We start from the raw sequence: 20,876 nt of genomic DNA on the forward strand, positions 1-20,876 counted from the left end.
TTGATGAAAAACTTTGCATCACTTGTGCATGTGCAGATGTGCATGACTTCTCTGCAGACTGTGGTCTGAAGAAAGAAAACAGGATATAATATAATCATGCAGCATCAGTGAGGAGGTGAAGCGCTGTGTGCAGGACACCTACAGTTTCATTTTATAGACGTTTATCAGCTTCAGACTGAACGTCCAAACTGGGTTCAGTGCTCACAAAAATGTAAACAAGTAAAGAAAATCAATTTAAAAATCAACCTGAACAATTAAAAATCACTGTCTGATCTGATGTGACTACAGACCAGAAAGGGCAAAATTTATTATGAAATATCAGCTGATAGTCACTGAGTTGTATCTAATTCACTGTATCTGTATATGAAGAGAAGCACATTTCCTCACAGATTTTGTAGTTTTGCAAGTATATTGTCACAAAAGGTCACTGAAAGTAACTGGGACATGCAGGAAGTCAGACAGTTTACGCGCTCGGTAGTCATTCAAACAATGCAATATAGACACTTTTGCACGGAAGCGTTGTTTATGCTGTGGTGTCCAGTGTGGTCTGTCTGCTGTAGAGAGTGTGAAATAGAAAAGACAAGAAAAAAGAAACGTTTCAGGTTAAAATTAATTTTACTGATTTATTTATTGATTAATCGATTTATTTCTGAATTGTTTGCTGTCTTGTGTTGACAGAAATACACTTTTCTGCTACCTTAGTTTAGATGTTTATTGATTTAAAAATGACAGTTCAGGACTTTTGAAGCACAGTTTTTCATGTTACTCTCTTGCCATTTCTTCTTTTCTATTCAAAGATTCAAACGATGTTTGTGGCCTGTTTGGTCCAATAGATGATAACTTTGTTGTGTAATCAATGTGTATTTAATATTGATGCAACCAAATCTTCTATGCTCAGTGCAGAAACCCCACGTGACAGTGAACTGTACGGGCGAGTCCGAAGTTACATTTACGTGTTCTGTTAGTCAGGTGAGAACAATGTTGAATACATTTCATTTGATTTCACTATATGTATATATATACATCTATATATATACATGTATATATATAGATGTATATATATATGTATATATATATATAGATGTATATATATACATCTATATATATACATGTATATATATACATATATATATACATGTATATATATATGTATATATATATACATGTATATATATACATGTATATATATACATGTATATATGTAGATGTATATATATATGCATCTATATATATATACATATATATACATCTGAGCATAATTATGTGTTTATCTGTCGACAAACTCATTTTATGAATTGAACTAAGTGCTAACTTGAGGAACCAGCTTTTTTAATGCATGTATGAATTAGGCTCATATTTGCATGTTTTTATTATGTCAATATATGATAATAAAGGCAGAGTGCAGGGAAAGCAAAACTGATCTCTATTTTCTAACCTGTGGGCAACAATTGTCTTTCAGTCATGTTTTGACTTGACTATGAGGTCATTGTAGAGCTAATCATGGCACACTCAAAGTCCCTGAAGTCACTTTTCCCACAGATTTTCTTTCGTCATGAAGACTCTGCTTACAGCAAAATATACTTAGATGTGGTTAAGAATTTCTCTGCCAAACAACCAGCTCTATAGTAGTGACTGTTCTCAGTCATCTTTTTGTTTTATTTTACTCAATTAATTACAGACACAGGCAAGAAAATGACATTATAAACTACAGTTTTAAAGTAAAGCTGTAATTTTGCAAGTTCAAAAGAAAGATTGTTACAAGCCTTTTTCTGATCCTGACACTGAAACACACACACACACACACACACACACACACACACACACACACACACTGGATAACTAAATAAAATTTAAAAAAATATATTTGCTGTCAAAATATATTTAGTATGCTTGCTCTTATACTTGGAGGTTTAAAACTTTAGCAAATCCATTAATCGTCTTTTCTTCAACAGAAATACAATAATCTGGAATTTGAATGGTTTAACGAGGAAAAGAAGCTGCAGGGATCAGGAGAGACACTTACAAGGAAAACTGATGATGTGGTAAACACTCACTTCTTTTGCAATGTTTCAAACTCCATCAGCTCTGAGATCAGTGACCTTGCTGTACAAAAGTGCTCAAAACCCTGTAAGTATTATTTCTATCAACTGTCCATTCAAATAGTTATGACACTGACCATTTTACACTCATGTCATGATAAAATATATTTCTTCTTCTCTTGTTTTATTCCTGAAGCTTTTCCTAATGAATTATTTGGAATTAGCATCTGGGTTTTCATAGGAGGCGGAGCAGGTACGTGTCATGTTCTGTGCAGTCGTCAGATTATACTCTGAAAAGCATTGAAATCAAGCTTCACATACAAAACCAATGAATTCTCTATTTTTTCCATGTGTAATACAATTGATGTTATTCTCCATCAGGTCTTCTTATTTTGGTGATCGTCACTGCCACAGTTTGTTGTGTCCGGGCCAGACGAAAGAGACGCATATGATAAACGGTATTTACTTATATACTGTTATCATTATTATTTTAGTTCATGTTAAAAATATAAGCCACTGCGCTAAGGCAGAACATCTTAAAAACTATTTTACTTACGTAAATGACTTAGTTCACCCATTTACAGCCCATCCATTCACCATTCATTGTGCATGTAGGTTACTTGAGGAGCTCCCCAAGGCTCAGTCTTAGGTCCATTAGATTTATATTATTTGTACTTTGATTTTTTTAGGGGTTATGGTTAAGATTACTTGCATTCAGTTCAAAATATTTACATACAGCAGATAATGATTCACTTCAAGGGACTTCAAACTTCAAGTTGCACAGTGCAGGATTTCAATAAGGAGAGATCACTTGAAAGAACTGAACATGATTTACTGAAATGAAGAAATGAATGAATTTGGCGATTAGACTCTGATGACAGAACGGAGCCCCAGCAGTGACTGGATTTAGGACAGGACCCCCCAGTGTCTAGATGCTGGGGGTGGTAAAGATAAAGACTGAACCTTTGATGGAGCTCTGACTGAAGTGTCTGTGAGATGGAGATGGAGAGGAGGTCGGTTGCACAAATTACAGTCTGAAAGGTAGAATAACAGTGAGCAGAGATTTAAACCACACAGACTGGAGGCTGATTGGCCCAAAGAAGGCGAGCAGGAAGTAGATTAGACTAGAGTAAAGAGGACAGTATTGAAATTGACAGAAGAGACTGAACACCCAGAGAAACTGATTACAGATGTTACTTACTGAACTTATGCCTAAGCTTCATGTTCACTATTCATGTTGCGGGACATTGTTTAAATGAACATGGAAGTACCAGGACCTGTGCAGTCCCTGGCACAGAAATGTAAACAGTAGCTGAGAGGTGTGTTTCCTAACACATAAAGTAAATGCTGTGTAGCTACTCTAAACGATTGCAGCTGATCATAAGATGTAAGGTAATCATAGCTTCATTTTTTAATTGAGAAGTTGCTGGATTGTTCTGGCACGATGAGTTGGTATACTTTCCTGTTAGTAAGCCAGCTTAATTCATTTTTGGGTGTATTATTCACTTTGACATTAAACTATAATAATAATAACAATGTTACATCATTAAATAAACAAACAACAAAGTTGGGTTTCTAATTTTATGCCATTTGTTTACATTTGTTACTTTGTTGAAATACGGGGAAGCTGTGACACTCATTGGAACAACATCACTGCGAGTGCGACTGCTTCTTCTGTAAAACTATGCTGTTATCCCTACATTTAAATAACATCTCGTCTCTTAGCTGCTGTCTCATTCCTGCTGTAGCTGCACTGCATGGTTCTTAAACCAGATCTGACAAACAATGCTTACTGGCAACATGCTGAAATAATGATGGTCTTAAAACAAGATTAACAAATAATAGTGCACCAGAGTCATTTTTAATTACATTAGCATTACATTAGTTAACATTAAATACACTTGGAGCTTTGAGATTCTTCAGTTCTGGGATCCAGGGGCCATTGCCAGCTCTGATTGATGAGCTAAATTCTCCAGCACGGCACAACATTGTTCATTCTTTGTAGTATGGCTGCAAAGGAAAATCTTTATATTTATTCTTTTTTCTAAGCTGACACAGGCCCGTCAAATCCATATTCTTACATATCCTTAGCAGTGGAAGGCTTTGCTCTTTTCTTGTTAAAAACACTGAAAGATGATTCTGCAGGTCTGACCTGCCGCCTATGCTTATTTCAACAGATGGCAGGTCAGAGACCTTTGTTTGCAGTGGACGAATCAAGAACAGCAACAGCATCACCTTCAGCAGAACCACTTGACAAAACCACTATAAACAATATGTTCAGCAGAGTCCCAGAGCCATACTTCTATGCAGCCTGTGGTCTGAAGACAGACAACAGGAAACAGGATATGATATAAACACCATTCAATCTGAGTGCTGAGGTGACGTGATGTTTGCAGGACGCCCACAGAGTTTCATTTTGATGTTTGTCAGGTTCATTGTGAATGTACAAAGAAAATTATAGATTACAGGAATTTAACCCTAAATAAGTGGGTCATTTAACGATCATTCAGTGATTAGATCAGAAATGCAAACCTTATTATGATTGTCAGCGATATGTAAAACTAATGTATTTTATTACAACATCTCCTGATGTGTAGTTTTGTAACCAGACCTTCACAAAGAAATATTGTTTATGCTATATGTGTTAATGCTTTTGTTTAGGTCTTTCATTTTGGAGGAAATAAGCTTCATTTTTTTTTTGCTAGGCAGGTTCGTGCTGTATATTGTTAATGAGAGCGACAATTCAGGATTTTATTAGTATCTGTTGTGCATTTTTCTTTGTTCTGATTTGGAGATTTTCATGTTTGAACCACATGCTGGACAAGAAATTAACCTTGAAATTAAAGCAAAATGATAAAAATATTTTTTTCTCAAAGAAAAAACACGATTCCCTCCCTGGGATGATGGCATGGTGCGTCTAAAAGGATCCTTAAAGATAACAAGTCTGAGGAAAAATTACTTGACTAAACTACATCATTGTGGTTTTCAGTGAATACAGAGCTGTAGAAAAGAATTAAGGATTAAAAATTAAGAACAGAAGTGTGTGTTTTGGTTAAACTAAGAGCAGAATAGATTTATTGTGGTCATGTGAATATGAATATTTCTCTTAGTATTCGTCTTTATGCCTCACCAAAAATAAAATTAATAAGACTATTCACTTGGAAACTTTTCACCATATTAACTTATCAGCTGAATGTTTTAAATATGTTATACTGATATGTATATGATGATGTTTTTCATCAATTTTTATAATGTTCTTAATATATTTACAAAAATAAAGTGTGCTGATGCATCACAAGTCCCCGTGTAATCAGTCAGACCAAATGTATATGCTCATATATTCGAGTCCCAAGTGTCAAAGAAGTGTTTAGGCAGATCAAAAGTCATGACTCCATGCACTGTTAAACCTCACACTCGAGGTGTTATGTGAATTGTAAAATGTTATGATTGAAACCACTAAAAGGGCCTAACTAAAGGCCTACGTCATGCAGTTTAAATGTTCTTTAGTTTTAAGACAGGCTGTCTATCACAGACCCCATACAATTCAAGAGGGTGGACCAGCAGACTACATATTACACTAAAATGTTCTAAAGTGTTGGGAAACATCTATCTATCTATCTATCTATCTATCTATCTATCTATAGATAGCTACTCAGTGTTTGTAAAATGTTAACTCTGTTTTCTCTGTTGTGTAGAGGAATTTGGTGTAGCTTAGGTGAGGAGATTACTTTTATGACCGGCAGGAAGTCACGTACACAGAGACACACACACACAGTGCTTTGACTGTTATGACGCATCCACACCTACATGCACAGTCACTCACGTGCACTCACATAGACACACGGGTACGTGCACACACAGTCACTCACGTGCTCGTGCATACACACACAAACACAGAGTTTGCAGGACACCATGGGGTTTTATGATGGGGTCGCTTCTACAAAACTGTGTTTCACAGACAAAGCAATGGAGATCTGCAGAGGGACACCGGCCTTGCACATCTCCCCTTCTAGAAGATGCATGCTTAAATGAAGACGAATGAAGATGAATAAAGCCTTTGTGAAATGACTTCTGAGTTCCGGTGCCGTCTCTGGATGCCCGAGGAATAAAAAGGGGTGAAACTGATTTCGTAACAATATATATACACACACACACACACACACACATATAGACATATGTGTGTGTGTGTGTGTGTGGATAAAGAGAGAGAGAGACAGATCATGGTGGATTCGGTGTATAAAACCTTTCTTGTCAACTGGGGTTCAAACCAGGGTCTCTCATTGTTGACCAGTCCACATCACACTAAACCCCTGCGGTGCTTCCTGTGGGTGAATTTGTAACCCTACCTACATTAATTTAATAAAACGTGTTGTGGAAGGTTTCCATTAAATAAAGCCTGCAGACGAGCGGTGAGCAGTAGCTAACATCCTTTAATCAAAACAAAGAATAGAAAAACCCAGCTTGGTGGAGCCTGCATGATCGCGGGGCAAACGGCCATGCTAGGCTCTCACTGAGCCTAGCATGGCCCTCAGTTAAATAAGGCAGTACACAGCTGTTTCACACCTTGAGGTTCACACTCCCTTGCTACCTCCCTTGATTTAAAGCTTAAGATAAAGATGAATAAATAAAGTTAATTATTTAAAAGTTTCTGATAATAAACACATGGACAAATAATAAGGCACAGATTACCCAAGTAGTTGTAACTGTAACTATTAGCTCATGGTGGTTGTAACTGGAGGTGAGCCTGTGGCAGAGAGCTGTTCAAAAGTTTTTGACCATTCAAAAGAATAATCTTTATATAAAGGAAAAAGGAAATGTCATTTGCTCCAAAGATTTGACTAAAACAACCACAAACTGGCACAAAGTGACAACATGAGAAAAGCTTATGAGTCTGATTAATATAATGTAGAGCTGCTCACTTCTCATCGTGATTTCTAATCTAATTTGTAAAATCAGATGTTATCCACTATTACTAATATAATATCATAAAGGTTCTTCCTGTTTGTAGCAGCTTTTGTACTACATGCATCTGTAATATAATGGTGCCACCCTGTGGACAACAAGCAAATATGTTTGTTTGTATATCTATTAAATGAAGTGTTGAGTCTGCAGCTACTGTATGAGCAGGAAACAAATGCTGTTCTGTGAGTGTTTTCCTTTCATCGTCAAAGCTGAACTCATATTTTTTACATACATTAACAGTAACACAGTGGAGCAGGTGTCCTGTTGTTTTTTAAAAAAGAAATTTAATTAAACAAGATTGAAACAGTCGCAGTGACCTCAGCACGGTCAGTTGGCACCTTTTCTATTAGATCAGCGAGTAAGAAATTCTGAGGGCTTTTCTGATGTGTGATACTGAAAAGGGGGAAAGTAATGCTTTCCACGCCAGAAAAAGTTTGAGATCTGACATAAATTAAGTAAATGCCCATTTTTTCCATGACGTGCTGTTACCTCCTCATTTGTGGGTTTTTTGTTTTTTTTTTGGTTTTTAACGACATCTCCATTCGTGTAGGTGTTTATGGTCGGTGGCCCACCATGCTGGAATCACATTATGTGAATGTGTGTTAGTTTGGTAAATAATCAAGCGGATAGATCAAATAAAATAAGTCCCTGCTGGGTGTCAGGCATTAATGTTGGTGTCATTTCCTTGCTGTCAGTGACTCATTTGCAATAATAGCTACACCAGAAGTCATCAGTTGACCGCTGTAGTTTGATCATCACGGAAAAAATAAAAATATCCTTGAAGAGTTTTGGTCTCCGCTTTTTTGTATGAAAGTTCTCTTTTTCCTCATCACACCAAAGTCTGTGAAATCTAAGAAATCTAAGCTGTTTCAACACATTGTTGGCTTCAACGAGCTTGAGTGGAACGAACCACTGGAAACGATGGCTTTGACAGGTCGTGTGATGTGTGTGAAGTTAAAAGATTATAAACCTTTTCCTTCATAATGTGTACAAACCAGAATGTTTTATTTTTGTGTATCTGTATGCAAACAGAGACAGAAAAAGGAACAAGATTAAGGTACTAAAACCAAAACCAAAAGAAGTTTAGCATTGCTGAATGATATGACACCCAACAGAAGAGTTTAGTCTGGACCAGAGTGTTTTACAGAAAATGATACAAAGAGTTTCCTCCTGTTTCATTTACGACCAGGACCTGCACTGAGGCGTCAAACCACATGTGAGAAATGAGCTTTAGTTGCACTCTTAGACTTACTTTTTTAGTCAGACATCTACAGGTAGGACTCACGCGTTACACACAGTTAGTGGTCTGAAAGAGCTTTTTTTGTGTCTTAAATCCATAAAAGATTTAATAATGTAATTGTCCAAAAAAAGAGGCTGGAAATGACAAAATGACCATCTTTAAACTGGCACATAAAGCCTCATGTATTTTCTTTCCTGTCAAATTCATGCACACATCTTCGCCCATAGATACCTGCATGTGCGATATGTTCTTTACTCGGCAGCTTCAAATGTAAAAGTCCGAGTGAGACGGAGATGTTGCTTCGCACCCCGTAGAGTTCTAGTGTGATGGGAGACTGGAACTTGGGCATGGTGTCTAAGAAGAACAGTATATTTAAGAACATAAGTCTACTAAAATCTATACTTTCTTTAACACATTAGCATTTTGTGTTTTTATGACAGAGTAGCTAAATGGACGTGCAGGGGGGGTTGTGATTTACTTTTTATGTGGCACTTTTGTGATCTTTTGCATGTAACCTGCAAAGGGACTGCACATGCAAATAAGATTAATAATAAATAATAATAAGATTTTAGCTGCTACCTTCATCTCTTATAGGAATCGGCAGAGATGGTAAAACAAAAGCGGTCACTGAGTTCCATGGCATCATGGGAAACGTAGGAAGAAGTATTTTTGAAGCCTTACCCACAGTCTGGAGTAAAAATAAACATATATTGGTATGATGGTGGATGGTTGTTTTTTCCTTTCACTAAAAAAACCCTCAAATTTGATGTTAGCTTCCAAAAAGTGGACAACAAAAAGATTTACATTTTAAAGTCTTATTAAAATCCAACAGGGACTTAACATTATGAGGGGGAAAAGTGTCTCACCTAGATGAAGATTAATCAATTCAGCATCTTGAACTTTTCCCGGGGACAGGGCAGTGGTGCAAAGGCAACATGGACTTGTGCAAACACAAATGCACAGCTCTCATTTACGTGTACGTGCAGGAGTATCTGCAGGTAAAACGTGTGCAGTGACGGCGGCTGTCTGACCTTTCACCATGGCAAACCCTCAGAGGTAAGAGCTTTAAGCCTCCACATGATTACAGTTTTGATGTTTTAACTGCAGGTGTTTAACTGGAAACAAATGCAGATATAATGTGTTCTTACATAACTTTAACTGTCATATTACATACTCGCTCATGGTTTTATGAGCTTTTATATTTCTCACTTGCTTTTGTTTTAAGTTTTACAATTTCACCTGCTACCCAGATTTTAGCAGTTTGGTGTTTGAACTTCTGGTTACCTTTTGAACATCTCTAATAGGAGATCACAGATATATTTATACTGCTGAACTCAAACTAAAAAAAGATGCACTCTGTCTTCTAAGTGTGACATTTGCTTGGCTTGCTTTGTTCTTTATCTGTGACAGCAGATGAGGCCTCTTGGATCACTTCCTTTCAAAACCATATATGTGCACACACGTGCGTGTACGGTGGCACACACACACATAAAATATGTGAAGTTACTGCGCTCTGACAGGAAATAACCTCGATAATGGAAAGAGGCTGTTCTTTTTAGCTGAATGTGATGAGAACAGTGAAGAAGATGGCTTCTGCTGTCAGCATCGCTGCGTTTCTGCTCTGCTGCTGCTTCGTTTCCTCCACAGGTATGTTTCAATCAATCTGTTTATTCTGTCAGGTTGAGGTTTTTATTGTTAAAATCCAAACTTGTTGGTTTACATTTATACCATTTTTTTTTGTCAAGGAAATACTCAATTGAACCTCTCAGCCATGGGCGCTACAAAGATACTTATCCTTTAAAAATACCCACAGAATGCAGTAAAAGTCTATATTTCTGTGTTTCTGTTTGAGTCTCTCAGTGGAAATCTATTTTGTGACTGTAAATAATATGGAAAAACCATTAAAACTACTTTTTTTATTTGTAGTAAACTAAACAATCCAAAATATTTTACCAGTCCTTTAAATATGATTCTTTTATTGAGGAAAAACTGAATAAAACTAAAGAGGAACTAACAAATGACCTGTAGTAATACTGTGGGGTAGGGCGGCTGACATGAGCGAGGGTGAAGGTTTAGTTCCTGCTGAGGTTTTGGGTGTGCAGGGTTTGTTTTATTATCATTATTATTATTTTTTAAAAACTTGACTCTGCTTTTCTTTTTCTATATTTGCTTCAAGCTTACTTTCCTTTTTGGTTGTGCTTTCATGCACATTCAAAAAAAGAGGCATGTCTTTGATTTTTGGGGGTGAACTGAAAACCTCGGCCATAAATACATCAATGTTAGACAAAAGAAAAAGTCCAGAACGTTCTGCAGACGAAACCCATCGCTGCTGATGTGGTAACTTTGGTCTGAGATGGGGGTGAACAGGAAGCGATGCAAAGGTGCAGAAGTAGAGGTGACCCATAGAAGCAGCGAGCGCTCAGCGCAGAAAAGGAAAGGATGAAGAATTAAAGTCATAAAAAGAGCAAAAAAAATTACACTCAAAAATGTTTTAGTAAACTGAATTACATGAAACTGCATTTATGAATTTTTATATCAATATATATGAACTAATGGGTTATAAGAACGATTAAAAACATAGAATTTTAAATTTTAGTTTACGTCCATCAAATATTGTAATTCTTAATTTATGGTCACAAAACAAACTAATGAAAGTTGTTTCTGATGTAATTAAACCATAAAGATTCCCTTCTGTTCCCCCTCTTTCCTTTGAGCCGTTTACGTTTAAATCATTTCATGTTTATGTGAATAGATCTGATAAACGCTCAACAGGAGGCGAATTACAAAAAGCAGTTAAGTCATTTCTGTTGAACACACTGTGTTCATCTTATCGTTGCTGGTTTTTAAATGTCACCTTCTGCGGAGGCGTTGGTGTCTGGTATATGCAGCCTTCACACATTCCTCTATTGTTTGTCAGCATGACAGTTTGAAACGGGGTTATGAACTGCAAAAGCGACTTCACCCGTCAATACGGAACAATTCTGTGAATTTTTGTAGAGGGAACAGCTTCTTTAGAGACCAAGTGACTCATTCTACTCATGTTACTGCCATAAAAATGCTTGTGATTGCAGTTCATTGTCAAATTTGAATCCAATGCTTTATATCACAGTTTATTTCAGTTAACATGTATTCTCGTAGGTGGAAGCTGTTGCTCCTCTGCTCTTCTGCAGGATTTATATGTCATGAGTTACATCATTTCACTTCTTCTTGGTTCACTGTGAGAGGTTTTGATGATTTCAGCATGTTTGCTAACAGCTATGTCTGATCTTAATACAGTGTAGTGCTGTCTGTTATTAGTCCTTATGTCCTTTTTTAAATGTTTTCTTAAGTACACATAAAAGAAAAAACTACATTTCTGGTGATGAGCTCTTGTAGTTGACAGGAAGTGGAAGGTATTCAAAGGTTCACATTACTGAGTCTAACTTGTGGTTTTCTGATTTAGAGCAGAAAAACACTTTTGTTTAAAGTGAAAGAAAACGGTGGTTTTGCTGAAATATTATTTATTTTTTTCATTTGCAATAACAAAGGTTTAGGGTAATTACTAATGAGCCACTTTGTGTCCTCCTCTGAGAAAAGACTCACGCAGCCACGACTAGTGACTCAAAACGAGGTTTGGCTAGAAGCTAATTTTTTTATAATCATCCTGGAAAATATTAATGTTGTGCTTCATGAGAACATGACTTATATAACCACTCATTTCCTGTGGTTCCCTTCACAGAAATTGAAACTGTGTCAAAGTTGTTCACTGATTGCAAAATCTATTTTACTGAGAACTGTTTTTACATGTTCGTGTATTTTGTCTGCTCAGCACCTCGTGATCTCTGATAGATTCCAGTCACCTCTTTAAACATTTACAAATAAAATATATTGATGGCAAACCTTTCACCTTCAGAGCATGTTTAGATGAGGATGCCATCGCTGCACACTGTGGTCTGAAGAGAGACAACAGGATGAAATGTAACCATCATCCAGCCTCAGTGATGGAGTAAAGTGATGTGTGCAGGACGCCCACAGAATATAATGTTACAGACGTTTGTCAGCTCAATCAGTCGAAACCAACAATACGTAACTTCTTACTGACATTATGTGACTAAACTACAACTGCTAACTTTATACTGAAATACCAGCTGTATTCTGGTGACTTGTCAACTTATACATTGTATCTGAATGACATTTGACTGATTTTGTACGTTCATAAGTAGAAGCTCACAAAAAGAAGTCACTTACAAAAACTGGGACATGCAGGAAGTCAGAAAATGTGTTAACAAGCTCTGTACCAACTCAAGCAAGGCAATGTAGACATCTTTGCAGAGAAGCAACTACATTCCAGTTCCAGGGGAATTGAGCATTAACAGTACAGAAGTCTTTGCTGTAAACTGGTTGAGAGAGTGGTGGAAAAAAACTAATGAAACTTGATCAAAACCCATCATTAAATTTAAGAGCGGTCCATCGTAGTTCCTGACAAATGCACAGGAAATGGTGTAAGTTCGAAATGAACTACTAACCACACTGTTAATGCTTAATACTTCAATTAGTCACAGTCATGATGTCATGACAACTAGTTTTGATGGATCTGTAGATGCAATGAATTTTTGATTTTTGCTAGTTTAAAACTAGTAAAATCGTAAACTTGCCCTTATGTTAAAAGAATCATAATTTACCTCAGCTCTGATATATAATTGTTCACAGCTTTTGTAACATGACTAGTTTATTTTTTTCATCTATTTTTTGTCTTTCTTCACTTTCCTTTCTGTTTCAAAGGCTCTCAGGATGATTGTGATGTGTACGCTACAACAGGATCAACCTTTACTGTGCCACTTACATATAAGTTGAAGGAATCAGATAACCTGAAATGGATCAAGGACACAAGAATAATCTTTCATCGCAGACAGAAACAGGTGATCACAGGGAAAAATGATGATGTTGATTCAACTGGATCACTAAAGCTGACACAACTCACCAAAGACAAGTCAGGACGATACAAACCAGAGGTTATAAATGAAGATGGAATGAATGTGGGGGGAAATTTACAAAGTGTGCGTTTGTGTGTATTAGGTAAGTAACAACACATTATACATATATTCATTGTGTTTGTACTACTTATGTCACAACAAGCAAGTGTGCTGATCCATCAGAAGCTGTTTTAGTCAGATACTTTAATTAAGAGTAAAGTCTTTGGTTTTATTATAAAGTCACTGTTCATTTTTATCGATCAACAGTACTTGTTATTGTAGAAAAGCAGTAGTTTATATAATGTTGATATAATCACATTTTCTGTACTCAGATCCTGTGCAGAAGCCCACAGTGACGAGGACATGTACACCTGATAAGACAAAAGTCACTTTTACTTGCAATGTTGGTAAGGTGAGGACATTATTTATTGTTGTACTCTACAAATAACTGACTGATAATTAAGATGTTGAAGAATATGTGGGCATAAGCTTCATTTCTCCTCCACTGAAACCAAGCATGATTTGAAGTGTGCTGTCTACAAGCATTTACTCAGAGATGTTGTTTCAGGAAGTTGTGTTTCTATGTATGTATTATTTAATTATATAGGCTTGGAAATTATTGAAAATGTATGAAAAGATTATTATATTTCTCATTTTGGTGAGGTTGGACTTGTTAGACTTAAAATCTGAAATAACTAATAATCCACTAACTAATTGTCTGTTCGTCTACAGAGTGAAAAAATTTTTCAGATCAAATGGTTTATGGTTGATAAAAAGACGGCAGAAAAAGAGACTGGCAAGGACCTGGCAAGACCAGTCAAAGATGTGCTGAATGCTCGTTTCTTTTGCAATGTTTCTAACCCCGTCAAATCTGAGACCAGTGAGCCTGTTCAACAAGACTGCAAGTCCTGTACGTATTATGTGTTATCAAGGGTACAAATGTTCAAATGTGCCTTTTTCCATGTTCATGAACTAAAGTGGTCATTTTATTGAGCTCATATGCTAACAAGATACTTTTCTTCTCCTTTTATTTTAAAGCTTTTCCTTTTCCTGACACAGTATTTGGAATTAGCATCTGGGTTTTTGTGGGTGGTGGAGCAGGTAAGGTTTGTCTTCTGCTTAAAATCTTGACATCATATTTGGGGCTATGGTGTGAAAATGCATAGGAAAGCTTCTGTTTTTTCACTCTTACATCTAATGCAATTTGCTGTTATTACTCACCATCAGGTATTGTTCTGGTGCTGATCCTAATTGTCATCATTTGTTGCATCCAGACCAAACGGAAGAGGCGTTTGCGACTAAAGGGTAAGAATGTGCTTATTTAAAATATAAGCTGCTGTGCTCACAAAATATCATAATACATAATATATATTATTCATATATTATTTACATTTAAATGACTTATATTTTTACTGGGCCAAACAAATCTCCAATTTTTTTCATTTACTTATTCATTTACATAACTTGCCAAATCTTCCATGTCTGTGCCAAACAGCTTGTTCTGCTACTGACTTGTTTTGACCTTTTGTCTTTTGGCTGCTACAAGTGCTGATGCCGGTACTCAGGCACTTGACTGTCAGCACCTGTGGACACTGCTACAAAGGCCAGTTGGTGTCTGAGCATATGTGCACTAGAGCCTAAACATGTGCAGGGACATTATGTTGAGAGTTTTCCAACAGCACTTGAATCGCAGGGTTAAGGTGTGGAGAAGACACAGAGAATGGTACGCTGATTGCTGCACCAATAGGGCAACAGTTTCTGTGATGTTGTGTGACTGCCTCAGTGACTGTTGTGTGACTGCCTCAGCTTCAGTGCAGAGAGATATTGAGATACGATTCTTCAGTAGTGGCAATCTTTTATTTCTGATGTCTGGGACCAGACTCTTTCCTCCAAGATGACAGTGCTCACCCGCACAGAGCGCAGTTTATCAGAGAATAACTCCAGTGTCTGGGAGTGGAGAGGATGAAATGGCTTGCCTCTAGTCCTGTGCTCAGGTGACTAACACATCCACATTTGGTTGAGGAATAGGATAGAATCCCACAGCAGTGTATGAGCGAGCTGGTGACCAGTATGAGGAGCAGGTGCCAGGCTGTTGTGGCTCTGTATGCTTCTTCTACATGCTACTGAGGCTAATGAGGCCAGTGTTTGTTAAATGAACAAGTGATTAAATTGCAAATATGTCTTGTTTCTTCAGACTTCAATCATCCAATCCAATCAATTCTGACTCCAAACAAGAGTCACCTGCAGCTTAAGCTGGTTAAGTCTGTGCATCGTCAGAAAGCATATTTTTTTTATAACACTAGGTGGAGTTTGAGTCAGGTTTTTATGTGACATGTGTCTCACAGAGCTCACTATCTGTTGAGCTATTCAGAAGTGAGTAAATATATAGTTAAAACGTTCATTTCTCTTTTTTTGTTGCTGTTCCAAAACAGTTTGTGCCACTTATCATGTCACAAACTGAATACAGCGATGCATTCAGTTTGTGACATGTCGTTCTAGAGAAACACTCATATAATACATCCTGTTATCGCCATGGTTTTCTGCGGTGGCTGACTTTCCACTTTTTCATTTACAATGTGCTCCATCTGTCAGACTCTAAACCAGCTCTTATGGGCTGGGTCTTTAAACAAGATGATCCAATAATGGGACATTAATGCTAATGCCTTCCAAGACATTAGCATTAAATCAGCTGACACTAAATACACCTGGAAGTTCTGGGATTCAGAGGTTATTGGTGGCTCTTCCTGACTGATGATGCTTCAGACCTGTTGCAAGACCATGGAGAGGATCATACTTCACCTTCGCCCACTAGTCGGGAGAGATATAGATCCGCTGAAATTTGGCTACCAGCCGAACATTAGGGTGGATGATGCCGTCACCTACCTGTTGCATCGGGCCTTCTCTCATCTGGAGAGCTCCAGGTGCACTGTGAGAGTCATGTGTTTTGATTTCTCCAGTGCCTTCAATACAATTAAACCCTCAGTGCTAAGGGAGAAGATGCAGGGAGCGGGAGTGGACCAACAGCTGTCCTCATAGATTAGGGTTTGGACATTGAAACGGTGGAGGAGTACAAATACCTGGGTGTTCACCTCAATAACAAACTGGACTAGTCCACAAACACAAATGCACTCTAAAAAAAAGGTCTAAGTTGTCTCCACCTGCTACGGCGGCTGAGATATTTTGGGGTGAACAGGACTCTCCTTAGGACATTTTATGACACTGTGGTGGCATCTGCTATTTTCTATGCAGTGGTCTGCAGGAGTGGTGGCAGAGAGGAACAGAGAAAAACTTAACAAACTGGTCAGGAGTGCCAGCTCTGTCCTGGACTGTCCGCTGAAGTCCATCGAGCAGGTTGGGGAGGAGAGGATGTTGTCTAACCCAGCGGTCCCCAACCCCCGGGCCTCGGACCAGTACCGGTCCGTGAGTCGTTTGGTACCGGGCCGCGAGAGTTGAGGCTCAGGTGTGAAATGTATGGTTTTCAGGGTTTTTATCGGTTTTCAGCGTTATTTTGTTATCGTTTTTATCATTAACTCGGTTTTCCTGGGTCTTTTCACGTGTGTTATGAATAACTCTTCTTTTTTTTCCAGTACCGGTAATAGTTTTATTTTGTTGTATTTTTCCGCGACACCTTAAAGACCGGTCCGTGGCGCAAAAAAGGTTGGGGACCGCTGGTCTAACCTAACGTCCATCATGGACATCACCTCCTGACCTGTCACCTATATTTGCTTTAACAGATGAGAGGGAGCTTCGCTTGCAGTGGGGCAATCAGGAACAACAACATCATCATCATCAACATCATCATCACCATCATCAACATCCAAATCAAAATAATTCTGATCAGCATCATCACCCCCACCACCATCAGCAGCAGCCGGCAGGCAACACCGGCCCCCGACAAAATCGCTCTAAACAGCCACGCACCCAGCAGCGTCCCAGAGCGCCTGAGCCCGCCAACGGCCAACCTCAGCCCAGCCCCAGACGGGCTACGCAGGTAGGACACAGAAGCAGATGACACAGAAGTTTTATAGACCAAAAATGATTTATTTTTGCTTTTATTCTGACTGCTTAGAATGAAAATTGAAAACAGTAACAGTGAGTCATGTGGAAATACATAATTTAGGTCTGATACACCTTTTTTCACTCTCCTTCAGGTTTCCGCTCCAGCTGGTAACGGCGGCGAAGAGCAGCCTCCTCCTCTTCCTCAGCCCAGGAAGAAAACTCCAAAAGCACCAAAAGAATGAAAAAACTTGAGCTTAGTATATGGAAATAATTTTTAATCTTTTTCTTCATCTTTTTAAAAGCTCGTCTCAAACTATAAATCTATCTGATAATGTGACGCTGAAACTTGACCTGCCAAAGAATTATATATATAGATATTGTAATATTTGTATGTATATAACAAATATTGCGTAGATTTCGGATCCTCTTAGATCAGAAAGTGAGTCTACATGAGGAAACAGACTTCTGAAAGATGTGAGATGTTTTAAATGAACAATCAGACTATAATTTTTTTTATTTTCTTAATTTTTCATTATACTTGAGTAAATTATATGTTAAATACAAAGAAATTGTCAAAGTGTACACATTGACATTTCTGTTTAATGCAACATTATATAGAATATTGCTAGTAGTTGTTACTCTTTGCTACTTATTCCATATTTACATCCTAGAAACAGTTTTACATTTTGGGAAATACTCTTATTTTCACGTTTACCGTTTTTTAGCTTCACTGCTGTTGGCATTTGTATGTTGAATACAGAGCTGAGACCAGCAGCTGGTTAGCTCAGTTTAGCTTGGCTTAGAATAGCTTAGATTCAAATAAAGTGGCTCACATGAGAATGGTAGATTTTTTTTTTGCCTCTTAACATTTGAGGCTTTCTACAAATGTTTTGCCAGGTTAAGCAGGTTAAGCAAAATCTGTCAGACTGCATATAAAAGATGATGTAACCAACTGGTTTCTAAAGTTTCTAAAGACTATATACTCACAACAAATATTCTTGGCCCTCACAGCCCAGTAAAGCCTGAATGATGAAATAATTGCCAGAAAATTCTCATTTTTTTCAAACTACAGTGGTAACTGCAAAACAATATATATCAGTTTGCATATTACATTTGGCATTTTTGTATAAAAAAGAAACTGATGATGGCGGTCTCAAAAACTCACAAAAATTGAAGTATCTTAATTGTTTTGGGCTTGAATGGGATTTTTTGAGTGTAGCTTTTTGAAACCAGGCATCATGTGCAAGGTGTGGATCATACTGAGAAACCGAGAGCCACGCCCTAAAGCATACCCTGCTTTATCACCCTGTTTGAATCAAATGGGGTCCATGTTTTACAAACTAAGCATCATGTTATGGTCATGTGTCTTGTGATACGTTTTATCAGAAAAAAAGTTTCTTCTGAGGACAAGGGAGAGAAAGGGTCGTTTTCTTTTACATCGCTGTAGAACCAAACTTCTTTTTTAAATCAAAAGAGTCGCCCCCTGTTGGCAATTAGGTAAAACTGCAGGCTCAAAGCACCTCTGCATTGGCTCCGCAGTGCAGAAGTGCCTTTAAAATATCAAACTATAAAATATCAAACTATATAATATCAAACTTTAACATTTTTTAAACCTCAAAAATGTTTTGCTTACTACAAGAAAACTTGCACATTGTGAATTTTACCATCACGTATACATTATGTAAGAGTGGCTTCACTGCCACTGCAGAAACCTTTTCACACAACATAGTATTCAATTTTCAATCTAGAAGGCTCCTTCTTTCTGGACAAACTACAAAAAGAATGTCACTGCAGATTATTTCATTGTGCGAACAGCCTTTGGTGTACATGTTGCAAAAAGCAAAGGATTTGTCATTTACGTTTTTTATTTTGTAAGTTTGCTCACCTTCTTTTGACTGCTGTCTGCTGTAGTTAACTAAATTTTACTAGAAAGTTAACTATCCGCATTGTTTGGATTGACATGCGCGTTTGTATTTGTATGTATTTGTGTATGTGTCAGTATAAACTGTGCACAGTGGTCTTTTTAAATAAATGGTGTCGTTATGATTTGCAGTAAGTTTGGGAGTGAATGTTTCACTCCTATACATTTTCACCTCTGCACTTTTCTGAGTGCACAGAGCGATGCAAGCAGACGGTTGTTGTGTGTGCGTGATTCATATATCCTGTCTTTTTGCTGAAAATGTGTTTGTGGCTTTCTACATGCAGGCTTAGTGTGTGTGTGTGTGTGTGTGTGTGTGTGTGTGTGTGTGTGTGTGTGTATGATTTCCTGTACTTGTCGGTTTATAGCAACAGAAAATTGCCAAATTTAGTGTCAGATTCTGTTCTTTCTTCACTAAAGTGATATTATGTTACTGTAAATGTTTTAGTTTATTGTCTGCCTTATCAGGCTTCATTGTGTGTGAACAACAATGACTGAATGATGGGCACGCCCACACAGTGCTGCTGTTCGCTTATTTTCACACCTTCCAGTGCATCTTTACATATTTTCCTCGTGTCATATCAAGAGACATCTAGAGCTGCTGTGAAAAATGCAGGGCCTGCTGCAGTGTGGTGTGATCTATGTGGTGCAAAACTGAAAAGAGGAACCATTTTGATAGCTTTGCATTTTGATAATAATTATACAGTCTATGTTCAAAAGATCCAAGTTTTAGTTCAGTATTATTTGTTAACGCAAACAGGCCAAATTCCTAGACACATCCCTTCAGCTGCTCATTAACACCGATATCCAGTCTGTTAATCATATGGCACCAGCTCAATGAGACAAACCTGCTGAGGTTCAAACTGAGCATCAGAAAGAGCAAAAAAGGACATTTAAGTGACTTTGAACATGCCATGGTTGTTGGCGGCAGATGAGCTGGTCTGACTATTTCAGAATCTGCTGATCTGCTGAGATTTTTCCACACAGCCATCTCTAAGGTTTACACAGAAAAGACTGAAAAAGAGAAAATATACAGTGAGCTGCAATTCATAAGGATGAAAATTCCTTGTTGATGCCAGAGGCATGCTTTGTTGTTGTGTATCATGTTTTTAAAAGTAACTAAGCAACTAAGTAATGAAGTAACTAATTACCTTTGAAAATAAGTAATCAGTAAAGTAAATGGATTACTTTCTTGGAGAAGTCATCAGTAATTAGTTGGACTACAGCAGCAGAAGATCACACCAGGTGCCACTCCTGTCAGCTAAGAACAGGAAACTGAGGCTACAGTTCACACAGACTCCCCCAGCTTGGATAATATAATCCTGGAGAAATGTTGACAACAGTCTACCCATCTTGTGATGGTGGCTTCCAGCAGAATAACACACCATGTTACAAAGCACGAGAGATTCTCATTGTGCATCTAGATTTAATTTTTCAATTTTAGCTTCAGGTTACAGTGGCTCCGTGCAGCTCTGGCCCAGTGTTGTCAAAACCACATTAGTTTGCAGCAAACTGATATCACAGTGGCTATATTAGTAAGATATGCATCGCTGTTATTAATCTATGGTGTGGTGATATTGTTTGTGTTTCTCTGACTGAAAAGCATCAGCAGCATGGACTGACTGGGTTATGATGGTGATGAAAATGAATAGATCAGTAACACAATAAAAACTGAACCCAACAGTGAAGGAGATCGTCTATTTTTTGTGAGCTTTGTTTTACTCGCATGGTTTAAATACAGTGATAAGTGATCATCTTCGATTCAT

The 20,876-nt window shown here is 37.6% G+C and overlaps 1 protein-coding gene across 1 annotated transcript; it reads left to right on the forward strand.

The window, feature by feature from the left end:
* The first annotated feature begins 9,744 nt into the window (after nt 1–9,744).
* Nucleotides 9,745–19,248, forward strand: LOC120718170 (T-cell surface antigen CD2-like). The gene is made up of 8 exons (XM_040006615.1): nt 9,745–9,888; nt 13,003–13,296; nt 13,526–13,605; nt 13,926–14,103; nt 14,232–14,294; nt 14,421–14,498; nt 16,928–17,184; nt 17,345–19,248. Exons 1-8 carry the CDS (start codon nt 9,810–9,812, stop codon nt 17,432–17,434), a joined length of 1,119 nt encoding a protein of 372 aa, XP_039862549.1. The 5' UTR covers nt 9,745–9,809; the 3' UTR covers nt 17,435–19,248.
* Nucleotides 19,249–20,876: the final 1,628 nt, after the last annotated feature.

Source organism: Simochromis diagramma, unplaced genomic scaffold (genome assembly GCF_900408965.1).
Source record: "Simochromis diagramma unplaced genomic scaffold, fSimDia1.1 OVJJ01000381.1, whole genome shotgun sequence".
Classification (NCBI taxonomy): domain Eukaryota; kingdom Metazoa; phylum Chordata; class Actinopteri; order Cichliformes; family Cichlidae; genus Simochromis; species Simochromis diagramma.